Source organism: Piliocolobus tephrosceles, chromosome 1, assembly GCF_002776525.5.
Source record: "Piliocolobus tephrosceles isolate RC106 chromosome 1, ASM277652v3, whole genome shotgun sequence".
Classification (NCBI taxonomy): domain Eukaryota; kingdom Metazoa; phylum Chordata; class Mammalia; order Primates; family Cercopithecidae; genus Piliocolobus; species Piliocolobus tephrosceles.
This window is the reverse complement of record NC_045434.1, coordinates 152,257,819-152,271,035: the sequence shown is the minus strand read 5'-3', so window position 1 is coordinate 152,271,035 and position 13,217 is coordinate 152,257,819. Positions and strand designations below refer to the sequence as shown.

Below are 13,217 nucleotides of genomic sequence, written 5' to 3'. Positions count from 1 at the left end.
AAAAAATATTTCCTAAGGAAATCCTCAAAATACGTGACAGCTTAATGCAAATTATATATTTTCAATTTTTATCCTAATAATTTAAATACTGCAAGGAGGAATAACTTAACTGATAAATATTAACAAAGTGGTTTAAAAAATCAGGTCTTCCCAATATTCTTTTACAAAATAATAAATGTTTAATTTGGTCACATATCCTTTTGGAAGATGCCAGAAGCCAGTTTGGCTTTTTGTTGTTCTTGAGGGAAGTTGAGTTGAAATGCTGAAAAGCACATAGCAATCACAGCTGTGACATTGGTTTAAGATATAGTATTAACTAAAAGAAACATTTGATCATAGAAATCATGTTTTACCTGCCATCAGACATTAGGTATTTAATGTTTCCTGGTTTATAACAACAATAAATTACATTTTCTCATAATGAAGTGTTCCACAAGTTTCCTTTATTTATCGATTTATTCATTTATTTGTGTGTGTGTGTGTGTGAGATGGCAGTTTCACTCTTGTTGCCTAAGCTGGAGTGAAATGGTACGATCTCAGCTCACTGCAACCTCCACCTACCGGGTTCAAGCAATTCTCCTGCCTTCGCCTGCCAAGTAGCTGGGATTATAGGCACCCACCACCACGCCCGGCTAATATTTTGTATTTTTAGTAGAAATGAGGCTTTACCATGTTGGCCAGGCTGGTCTCGAACTCTTAACCTCAGGTGATCCACCCACCTTGGCCTCCCAAAGCGCTGGGATTACCAGTGTGTGCCACTGTGCCCGTCCTGAGTTTGCATTTTTGAAGAATATAAAATCCTGGGCCTTGCAGTCTTCAGTAACTGTGCTGTAAAGAGCAATTTATTTCTAAAATTTTATAATGTGTAGTTTATTCAAAGAGATTAATTAATAACAAGAGAAGAACATGATTATGTGATAAAATTGACAGGTCTAAATCATAAAATCCAAATGTCCATTAAACATAGGACACAGACTAAGCAAAGTGAAAAAATTCTTTTTTTAAGTTTCATTAAGAGAGAGACATCAGACAGCAATAACTGGGAGAAGTTTTCCTGTCCTTGTGCCATGAATAGCCAGTAATTGGAAAGAGTGAGCACATTTGAAAAACAAGTTAAAAACTGGAATGCTTAAGTCCATGCCAAAAATTTGCAGAATCCTGAGTCAGCAAATCCAAGTTACTGCACTGGAAATTTATGGGAAAACAACATTCCAGCCAAATTTATGTGGCTTCAGAGGTAATCATACATTTAAATGGATAAAATCTCTGAATCTGATAGAAAGAAAATCATAGATTTTACAATTTTATCAAAGTGACAGATGTACCAAAATATTGCATAAATTCCATCACTGCTTCAACTGGAGTATTTTCCAACTTTGCAATTGGATAAATGCTGTAAAGTGATAGCATAATAGGAAGGACTTAATTTTAATAAATGCAACCAAGATGACAATATTGAGAGCAAATGTCTCTAGATTCCAGCAGTATTCCTCATTATTTGAAATAATACATACATATAAATTGTTAAGGATTTCAAATAATAAACACATATAAATAGTTATCTAGTGGCAATTTTATAATAATAAATATTCTCAATCCTTAATTTATCTGTTATATCTTTATTCAAGGTCTGGAACTTAAATATTAGACTTTAAGAACAGGCATAGAATAGGGTTGATAAGACTATGTCTTGTCCAAATCTGGCACGTCAGCTTTTGTAAATAAAGATTTGTTGGAACAAAACCATGTCTATTTGTTAACATATCATGTAACATAACAATGGTAGAATTGAGTACAGCCAGAGACCATATGGACTGCAGAGCCTGAAACATTTGCAATGTGGCCCTTTACAGAGAATGTTTGCTGACTCCTGGCATAGAATGTAGTAAACTGTAGAGCACATATTTTTCATAAAAACATTCATATTTAAACAATGGTCAAGCCAGACAAAACAGGCCAGATTCAGATGACTGGCCGGCACTGGAAAAAGAGATGAAGATCCTGTGTCAGCACTGTCACTAATTTTCTGTGTGATATGGAGCAAGGCACCAATTCTCATCTAGTGAGAAGGGAGTGTCTCCCTTTGCTGAGGTTACAGTGCATAAGGCCAAATGGCAAAACCACATCGTCTTTAAGGGGAATGTGACACTAAGCCAGAGAACTATGTCCAAAATAATCATAAATGCAAGGAGAGCCTGAAGTGAATATTGGGAGCGCAGGTGTAGAGCCTAACAGGTCAGAGTTTCAAGCAGACAAATGAGGATGATCCAATCTAATTTAAATACTCATAATAACCCATTTAAATATACCCAGGCCTGTGTTTTCATAAATTAAGTATATAAATGATTTCACAGACTGAGATACATAAGAACAGTTTCATCTTCTGTGAAATGAAGTTGTGGTACAAAACTTCTGGCAAAGTGTGCGTCTAGTCTAAGAAATGTCCTGCAGGAAAGAAAAAAAGAAAAAATTCCTTGGTTACATAAACAGGAAATAGTCTAAACTATTTCCATCTGTTAGAAATTCACAACGAACATTTGTATATTTTGTCTGAGAAGTCCTGCCAATAAGAAGCTTAACATTTTTTTCAACAAGCTTTGCCAAAATGTACTGGCCATCTGAAATTTTTTAAAAATCATGCAACACCTGTAAATCCTTGGAAAAACTGTAGACATCACTTTCTTAGACAATCTCTAAAGCTGTTTCAAACTCTGAAAGCTTTCCCTAAGTATTTTAATGTCTAACACAGAGAGTATTTATCATGTGTCAAGCACTATTTACATGGTTTACCTATATTAACTATTTTAATCATAACAATAACCCTATAACATAGGGATTCTTATTATCATTCTTATAGATGACAAAACTGAGGTTCAAAGATGTTATTTAGCTTGTTCAAAGTCAAACAGCTAGTGAGTGGTGGAACCAGGATTCAGACCCAGGTAGTTTGAGTCCAGGGTCCATTGTCTTAGCTACTATATATATATAGTTTTGTTGTTGCACTTCAGATATTCAGAGAAGTAAAAACTACCTAAACATCTCACCTAGTATTTCTTTTATTATTTGAATTTTTTAAAAACCTATTATTGAAAATGTCAGGAAGTTAACACAAGATTTGAACATACAGAGATTGGGCACTTTGGCTTTATCTGCCTTTAGCTCTATGCATATTCCATGATAAGTGAACTAATGTATCCTCATTATACTATTCATTAAAATAGGCCTATCAGGATTTCTCATTGACCACTGTTAATTAATTGTAGCTGCCCCCTTGGCAACTATCAATTAATTATAGATGCTTGATAGAAATTGAGTGGTTTCTCTTTGTAAATATTCTAGAATTCCAGCTTCTTACTGGTAAAGAATCATTCATTCATGCCTGTGTAAATGTCTTCATTTAACCGTCAGTGGTTGAGAAGCTATTTATGTTGTGAATAACATTGGCAAGTTCCTGCTCTAATGGACTTTAAATCTAACAGAGGGGGAAAAACAACAAGTAAACAAATAAAAACTAAGATATTTTCAGTGGTCGTTAATAAGAAAATAAAATAGGGTAATATATAAAATGAAGGCAGGAAGGATAGTTTATTTTGGTTGGTGGAAAATGGACTAACATATGAGCTGAGATGAGGAAAAGGGACTGGCTATGAGAAGATTTACAGGAAGAACATATAGGCAGGAGCAACAGCAATAATAAAAGTAACGATTTAGAAATTTTACACATTTCAACCATTTTACATGTATAATGTGACTACAGATTGGTAAATATTTAATACAACAACCATTTTTATTAGAACTTTTCTCCTTAAGATAACTGAGTTAATATGCAAATGAGTCTAAATAATCAGCAAAATATTTGGCTCAGAGGGATGAAGTTCAAATAGTTAGCATTACTGATGGAGAATGTGTGCCAAACTTGTGATCAAGTCCTAATATTTGCTCCCTGACCTACAGTAATGATCATATCTTCAAGTTCAGCTGTTTGTATAGGGAAATCACACCCATGGACTTCCATGTGGGGAAAGGGAGATAGGCCCCAGACCCACCTGTGCTTACTTACTTTCACGAAGAAGGAGTAGAGCCAATGAGGGCATTCCTCAAGTAAGCTAGTTTGAATAGCTAAGGGAAAGCCACGTGGGAACCCACCTAGTAGCATAAGGAGGTAACAAATGGAGGTAAGGTGCTTACTTTTCTGACAATCAGTAAAGAGAGGAGACATCTGACAATGTCTGGAGACATTCTGATGGTAACAACTGTAAAGAGTGCTGCTTATATCTAGTGGGTACTTTGTATGCTGCTAAACATGTTACAGTGTACAAGATAATCCCCCACAACAAACAATTATCTCATACAAAATGTCAGTCGTGCCAAGGTTGAGAAACACTACATTCCAGAAATTTCCTTTTCCATTCATGAGAGTAGGACAATAGACTTTCCTGCAACACACTCTAATGGGAATTTTTAGAGCTTCTTCACTTTGGACCAAAATCTTTTACATCCTTTGAGGATGTATTACATATATAAGATTATGTGCCTAACACTATCTCGAGCTACAATCTCAAAAAAATCTGTTGATTATATCTCAACTTTAGAATTGCTCTTTCAGTATTTTCATTATTTCTCTTTACATTTGCAAGTACATGTGATTTTTATAACAAGTTTCTCTAAAAACCAGCTCAAATGTCACTTCTTAAAATTATTCCTAATTACTGAACTCTTCGTTATTCCTTCTTTTCTGTTCCTATAGCAATCTATACATACTTTTATCGTGGCACTTATCATTCTATGAAGTAATTATTCATTTAAAGGTCATTCCCATTTAGAAAATAAGCCCTTCAGAGTAGAGGCTGTGTAAGATGTGCAAAACATCCTACAATGCACACGATAGTCCCCTATGTCAAAGAATTAACCTGTCCAAAATGTCAGTAGTGTTGAGGTGGAGAAACCCTGCGTCTCTGGAATCTTTGTAACTCCAGTACCCACAGGGCACCTGCCACAAAGAAGCACATTACAGGAATGAATGAATGAATGATTGCTCACAAAGAACACTACTAACATAAAATCACCATGAGTTCTATTTTATTTTTTTGAGAAAATCTTACTTGTTTGTATGCTCATTAAATTAAAACCCTATTACATATGTTCATCTAAAGGAACTTTTTTTTGGACAATTCGACAGAATGATTATAGTTTAGCAACTGGCACATGAACAAGAAAAGTAATAAACTGTGTTATGGACTGTCTAAAATCTTGTGGGTAAGTGAAGACAGTCAAACTTAGAAGAGTGAAATATAGCAAATAATACTGAATGCCATCTCTAAAAACATAAATAAGAATATAAATTTTTAAAGGTACAAAATGTAGGGAAACAGCAGAAACACAACTTCAAAAGTAGAAAATGTAATGACAGAATGAAACTATAGTGATAATAATTGAAAACTGATGGAAACTAGGGTCATATAAATAAAATGAGATAAAATTAAAATGGAAGAAATGGTATTTTAAATAAAATAAATAAGCTTCAGGAAATGGGTCATAAAACCCTATGGGACAGCTTTTCTTTCCCCCAGAACAAGCAAAAGAAAAGAATTGTTGCCCATTCAAAAGAATGTCAAAGGAATAGCAGAAAGCTACATTATAAATTTTAAAATATAGTTTCCTGGGCATGAAGTTATGAACCAAAGGTTTCAAAAGCAATAGAAAAAGACTTAGGGGTGGAATAAGAATCGATCAAATTTAAACTACACTAACATAAAAGTAAGAAATAATTTTTTTTTTTAATACATTGTCTTAAGTGCCACCCGGCCCTCAGAGATAGGAAATGTTTCCGGCTCTGCAGCTTATAGGGTGTCAGTCTCAACTATTCAGTTCTGTGGTTGTAGTACACAAGCAGCCAACTGTATCTGCTAGACACGTTAGCAAATAAATATGACTGTGTTCCAATAAAACTTTACTTACAAAAACAAGAGCATGAGGAGGGAAGATGGCGGACGAGAAGCTGCTGCCTGGCTGGGAGAAGCGCATGCGCCGCCCCCTCAGCTGAATGTACTACTTCAACCATATCACTAACGCCAGCCAGTGGGAGCAGCCCAGCGGGAACAGCAGCAGTGGCGGCAAAATCTGGCGGTGGGAGCCCGCCAGCGTCTGTTGCTCGAACCTGCTGGCGAAGCCAGTCAAGGCGTCCCTCGACCTGGCGGCAGGAGATCACCCAGACCAAGGAGGCGGCCCTGGAGCTGATCAGCGGCTACATTCAGAAGATGAAGGCAGGAGAGGAGGACTTTGAGTCTCTAGACTCACAGTTCAGCGACTGCAGCTCGTCCAAGGTCGGGGGAGACCTGGGTGCCTTCAGCAAAGGTCAGATGCAGAAGCCATTTGAAGACGCCTGGTTTGCGCGGTGGACGGGGGAGATGAGCGGGAGTGTTCACGGATTCTGGCACCCACGTCATTGTCCACACGGAGTGAGGGTTGGGGCCCCAGGCCTGGCCTCGCGGCGGGGCAGGGTGGCTGGGCCCGCTGCCGGCTCCCCCGCTGCCTGCTGGCCAGTGGCCGAAACCTCCACTCCCTGCCACCGTCACACAGTATTTATTGTTCCCAAAATGGCTGGGAGGGAGACTTCTAGATTGGGGCCCCTGGGGTTTCCCACTCCCTGTCCATCCCCAGTTGGGGCTGCGACCGCCAGACTCTCCCTTAAGGAGTTGACTTCAGCATGGGTGGAAGGCTCGCAGACCCAGGGCAGTGTGGTGGGAGGGGTGTTCCAAAGAGAAGATGTGGTCAGCAGAGCCGCCCCATGTCCCACCAGGTCCTGGAGGCAGATGCAAGGGCCCAGAGTTGTTTCTAGTCAAGCCACGCTTCTCTGTTCAGTAGCAAAAGGAAACACTTGTGGGCCCAGCTGTGGGCCCTCTGAGCCACTGTGCAGCACCCTTTCACCCCCAATTAAATCCGGAACCACTAAAAAAAACACCAAGAGTGCCAGATAGATTTGGGCCTGCTCTGTTTTGGAAAGTAAACGCTGGCAAATTTTAGTAGATCTAAATTGAATAATCGGTGTGTTTAGGAGTCTGGAAACACTATTATACAAGGGATTTAAGAGATCATTAATATTTAACCTATAAAAAGATAAGTCCTAATACTAATAAAATATTCCTTAAGACACTGAAGCATAAGATATCACTCATTTCTTCTTTTAATGAAATTAGTTTTGTCTTGGGCCTCAACCACTGGACTGGCAAAAAATCTACTCTCAGCTTTATATCATACCCTCCTCGGACATCAGTGAGAACTACAGAATTCATAGAATCCTGGAAATTGCCAAAGGACCTCTGGTCTTTAGCTCATTATGGTTCTCACTAGAATACATGTTGCCTAGAACTATACAGTCAAGTCAAAAGCAGGTGACCTACTCTTCCTATGTGTATTTCTTACTCACTTGCCACACTTGGCTACTTGGTCCTTCCTCTGGGCCCGCAATACTTTGGTGCTTATTGTTTGTTTGCCACTCCATATTCCCAGGCTCAGAAGACGATCTAATTCTCTCCTCCTGGGCCCCAACTCTTACCCAACCCCCTTGCCCTAGAAGCACCTATTCAGTGGTCTAGATTTAGTGAGAGGTGTAGCAGATATTCTTACAACATTGGCCAAGGTTTCACAACTATCTTTGGACTGCTGGTGGTCCCACACAGGACGTTCTGGGCATCTTGAAACATATTTTAAGATCTGGGGGCAGAAAGGAGACTGATAGATTTGAAAAAACTAACAATTCAAGAAAGTGTGTGGTAAACTCCAAGTAAATGGTGCAAAAGGAAGAAAATGGAATGTGGATTAAAAAGGAGAGTTCGTTTTCAGGTAGAGTAGATAAGATTTTATTCCTGGAGTCTTTATTTCCAGTGAAGACTTTTTGCCTGAGCTCCAGAGACACACACATACGCGCACACACACACACACACACACACACACACACACACACACACACTTTTTCCTAATATAAGTGTCTTGCATTCACCTCAAAGCCAATATAGTATTTAAAATACAATCCATTACATTCAACCTATCTCCACCTTAGATTTATTCCATTCTAATATTCTCTCACTCCTATTCAACTGAGAGCCTATCTTTAATTTTTTCCTCTCCTTTACATCTGACATCCAATCAGTCATCATCATTAATCAAGTCATGTCTTTTTCCAAAGCATCTCTCCTATCCGCCACCACATTATTCATATTGCCATTGCCTTATTTCTGACCCCAATTATATCCCACATGAATTTCAAGACAGTCTGTTATTTGGCCTTATGGCTAGCATATCCTCTCCACATTCCCCACGTCATTCCAAGTTGCTGATGTGAGCTTTCTAAAATAAAAACCTGGCATATTTTTCCTACCTGAACCTTAAAGCCTTCCATTGCCTTCAAGCTAAAACTCAAATTCCTTGGCTTAACACAGGAGATAACCTCATGATCTAGTGCTTACCTACATATTATTTCTTACTTCCTATCATTTTTCTTATTTCTTACCAATTTTTACATTCTTTCTTTCTTTTTTTTTTTTTTTTGAGACGAAGTCTTGCTCTTGTCCCCCAGGCTGGAGTGCGATGGTGCTATCACGACTCACTGCAACCTTCGCCTCCCAGGTTCAAGCAATTCTCCTGCCTCAGACTCCTGAGTAGCTGGGATTACAGGCACCTGCCACCAGGCCTGGCTAATTTTTGTATTTTTAGTAGAGACAGGGTTTCATCATGTTGGCCAGGCTGCTCTCGAACTGCTAATCTCAGGTGATCCGCCTGCCTCAGCTTTCCAAAGTGCTGGGATTACGAGTGTGAGCCAACACACCTGGCACATTATTTCTTACTATTCCTACTAACCTGCAATTCCTTGAATGGACTTCCATCTCACCTCTTTGACGTTTTCTCCTGAAATGACCATCTCCCCTGACTCTGTAACCTCATCAGCTCCTCCAAAGTAAAGCTTCAGTAAAGCCTTCTATTTTCTATTCCTACCTCCCTACTGAAAAAGTACCTCTTCTTTTTGTTCTTTAACAACCTACATGTATGATTTTTATGGCAAATACCATATTAGGTAGAAATTATTCATTCCATTTATAATTTATCTTGATTATGAATTACTTAATATTGGGGACAACACCTTTCATCTTTAAAACCCTGAAACTTGAAAGAAAATGGAAAATCAATACATTTTTGTTATTGAATAAATGATTTTGAGTGATAAATGGGTAAAAGCAAATTGAATAGAAGAAAGAGCATTAGCAAAAGATTAAAACGTCTAAAACGAATCATCTCAAAATTACCACTAATCTCCATGTTGTCAAATTAAGTGGTGAGTTCTCAGATCTATCAGCAGCTTTTGTCACAATTGGTCATAGCATCCACCTTGAAATACTATTCTTACTTGGCTTCCAGGACTTTACACTCTTCTTATTTTTTCTCCTATGTCCCTAGTCACTTTTCAGTTTTATTTATTTATTCTTCATATCCATTGAGACTTGTTCTCTTTTCATCTACATTTATGCCCTTGATGATCTCATATTCTCAAGACCTCACAATAGTATTTTTTCTTCAACTGTTATAGGTAAATGCACAAACTGGCCCAGACTTGACCTAGGCAATAATGAATTTAGTGAGCTGGTAAGCCAACTCTATGCTACCATGCTCAAATTATGTCTTTCTTAGACTTTTTTCTTGATGTCTAGGCTTGTTTATGCAACTGCATGATTAACATCTCTAGTTGACTCTAGAGTAGAAATTTCCAACTGAACACCTAAAACTGAACTTCCAGTCTACCCAAAACCCTGCTCCACCTGGTCTTCCTCATCAGTCACTTGCAACTCCATCCTTCTAGTTGTTCAGACCAAAACACACCTTTAGTCACATTCAACTCTCATTCCTCACAGCTGACTCATCAAGACATTCAGTTCTCATCTTAACTATATCCAGAACCCAACCACATCTCAACACTTTTGCCATTGCTTTATTTATGGCCACCACTGTGGCCATAAATTTCTTATAATAAGAAATAAGAAAAAAATGGATTTTGTCCAAGCCACCATCACCTCTTATCTGACTTATTACATTAGCCTCCTATTTGATCTTCCTGCTTCTACTCTTGTTCCCCTCAGTCTGTTTATAAGCCTGCAATCACAGATACTCATTTCAGAAACATCTTTCATAAAAACCTTTCCTACTAGTGACCCCCCATCCTACTCAGAATCAAAGCCAAAGTCTCTACATTGTGCTGTAAGATCACATATTACGCAACTCCCCATTACATCATCTCTTTATTCCTCCCCCTCTCTCTCTTCTTTAGTCATACTGGTCTCCTAGGATGTCTTCAAGCAAGTAAAATGTCCCTGCTTTAGAATCTCCATATTAGCATGCTTTTTCTTTTTCTTTCAGCCTTGGCTCCAATTCCATATTCTCATTGAGGCCTTACCTGATCATCCTACCAAAAATTAAATCCTTATATGAATTATCCCCATCTACTTCCTCTGCTTAACTTTTCTCTGTAGCACTTGTAACCTTTTAGTACATTATTTTGTTTTATTTTATTTTATTATTTTGTTTGCTCTCATTCTTCCCCACTGGATGTAAAGTCCTTTGAGGGAGGAATTTTTGTCTGTTTTGTTCTCTGCCATACCCCAGATCAGCACATGATACTCTCTCAATAATAGTTGCTGAGTGAAGAAAGAGTACACCCTTTTTTTTTTTTTTTTTGCATTTCTGAGTATCTGATAGTGTCCGGATTGCAGTAATATTTCATTTAAGGTTCATAAAAGCCCTGTAAAGTAATTTCTATATCCATTTTAAATGTGATAAAACTAAAATTTATAAGATTTCAGTCAATGGTGTCTCAAGAATTCCTATATAGGCAGGACTTAAGGACAGAATTCTGATTAGTGGGGACATTAAAAAAAAACTTTCAGAGATTTTATATTTTCTCATAGCGTACGTTTACTTGAGAGTGCTTTGAGAAATGCTGACTGCATGTGAAGCGCACTTGGGTTCCCTGAACCTTTGACACCAACTCTTGCCCAAGGTTTCTGTATTAGTCTGTTTTCACACTTATAAAGAACTCCTCCAGACTGGATACTTTATAAAGAAAAGAGGTTTAATTGACTTACAGTTCCACATGGCTGGGCAGGCTTCAGGAAACCTAAAATCATGGCGGAAGGGGAAGCAGATATATCTTACATGGCGGCAGGCAAGAGAGAGCATGTGAAGGAGGAACTGTCAAACACTTATAAAACCTTTGGATCTCATGAGAACTCACTCACTTTCAAGAGAACAACATGGGAGAAACCACCGCCATGATCCAATCACCTCCTACCAGGTCCCTTCCTCAATACAGGGATTATGAAGATTATAATTCAAGATGAGACTTGGGTCAGGTCACAGACCAAAACTGTATCAGTTTAACAACTATTAATAGCTATAGCAGCTTTCAAGTCAATATGTTTGGGAGACAATTACTACAATTTGTCTATAACAGAAGTTTATTTAAGAGAATAGAAAATAATAAGACTGATGATGAAATGGTGCCATATTATGAGGTTTTAGAGTGGTTTGCTGAGAATTGGTTTCAACCATTGATTCCCAAACCTATAGTGACTCTTAAAAATATTGAAGTGGGACCCCACCCTACACCTCCCACTGGTGTAGATATTTAATAAGCTTCTTGGATTTTTGTTAAGCAGCCAGCCCTGCATGCCAACCTTATTGGCATTTGGGAACAGATGCTATAGATTATGTAAACTACTAAAGCTTTTCAGATGGCAGTTTGCATAGGTTTTGTGTATTTGAGATTTACTTCTTGCTGAAGAGTACCCCCAGTTTTGTGCACTGCACAATCAGGTAAATCTGACAGGAAGGTGGTTGGAATGTCTTTTAGAGCAATGTATCATGCACTGCCTCACAATAGTGTTTTCCTCCGTCTGTTGTAGGTCAATGCACAAACTGGCCCAGTTGGAAAGACTTGACCTAGGCAATAATGAATTCGGTGAGCTGGTAAGCAAATTCATTTTCTAAACTTGATAATTACACTCCAGGAGATTATTTCTTTTGCTCTGTCTTTGTAAACCAAGGTATTAACTCGATTGCACATTTGTATTTGCTAAATGTAAAAATAAAAAAGTGGAAGTTATTGTTAGCTTTCACTTTTTGGAAAAGAAAATGGAATCGAGCCAGAAACAGATTGATAGTTTTGAGCACCAACTATGTGGCAGGTACCATGCTTAGTATGTTACCTATGTTATCTCTTCTAATCCTGATTAGACATGTTGCCATTTTAACCTTATGGAAATGAGCTTAAAATGGTCACCATCATACATAGCTATTATGTGGCTGAACAGGGGATTAAACCCAGACTTGATTAACTGCAAAGACCATACCTTGAAAACCTGCTTTGGAGGCTTCTTGGTGCCATTGCATGAGAGAAGTAAGTCACCAATGGCGTTCTGGTTCTTACTGTAATTAAAGCGTCTTTCTAGTGAACTACCTTACTGCTGGCAAGACTGGCAGAATTCTGCCTCCTCCTTTTAAGCATCCATTTTATTTAAAATTTGCTTGAAGACCAGAATCTCAAATGCAGATCAGAAAGCATATACTTCTTTACAAGATGACTTAGCTTTCTCTATCCAGAAGTCTTCCACTTGAATATCTTCAAATTTCAAAAAATTCAATTCATCTAAAGTGTATTTTAACTATTTCAAACTTAAAACATTTAAGTAAGCAATCCATTTCCTGTCCCAGGTCTGTTACTAGCTATGTGACTTTGTGCAAGTTGCATAACCTCTTTTAGCCTTATTTTCTTCATATATAAAATGGGGATTATAATGTTCTCCCTCACACAGGGCTTGTGTGAGAATTAAATGAGATAATGTAGGTACAGGATCTGGCAAAAGATATTCTAATAAATGCCAGTGTGCAAGGGTGAAAGGATTTCACTCACAGTGTATTTTGAATGCACAAAGAAAATTAATTTGTTTTACTTCAACCATAGCTAATATGATCATTACCCCAGCCTCTGTCAGTTGTTTATTAACGATAAAAACTGAGTTTTATTCTTCTGTGATTACGTTTAATCTGATTTAAGAAGTTAGATAGTCCTTTTAGGTTGTTTTCATCTTTCTTGCATAAAAGTTCCTAGTCTCTCATGTTCCTCTCTCCATCCCCTGCTTTCCTCCCTAAGATGGAATTTGAGTATGTGCAGA

The 13,217-nt window shown here is 38.0% G+C and overlaps 1 protein-coding gene and 1 pseudogene across 1 annotated transcript in view; both read left to right on the top strand.

Moving 5' to 3' along the window:
* Positions 1-13,217, top strand: part of LRRC7 (leucine rich repeat containing 7) — a 544,610-nt gene that overhangs the window by 331,130 nt on the left and 200,263 nt on the right. Inside the window, exon 8 of the mRNA XM_031935208.1 lies at positions 11,949-12,012. Within this exon, the coding sequence (XP_031791068.1) occupies positions 11,949-12,012 (64 nt within the window). The remainder of the gene's footprint in view (positions 1-11,948; positions 12,013-13,217) is intronic.
* Positions 5,984-6,462, top strand: LOC111539706 (annotated as a pseudogene).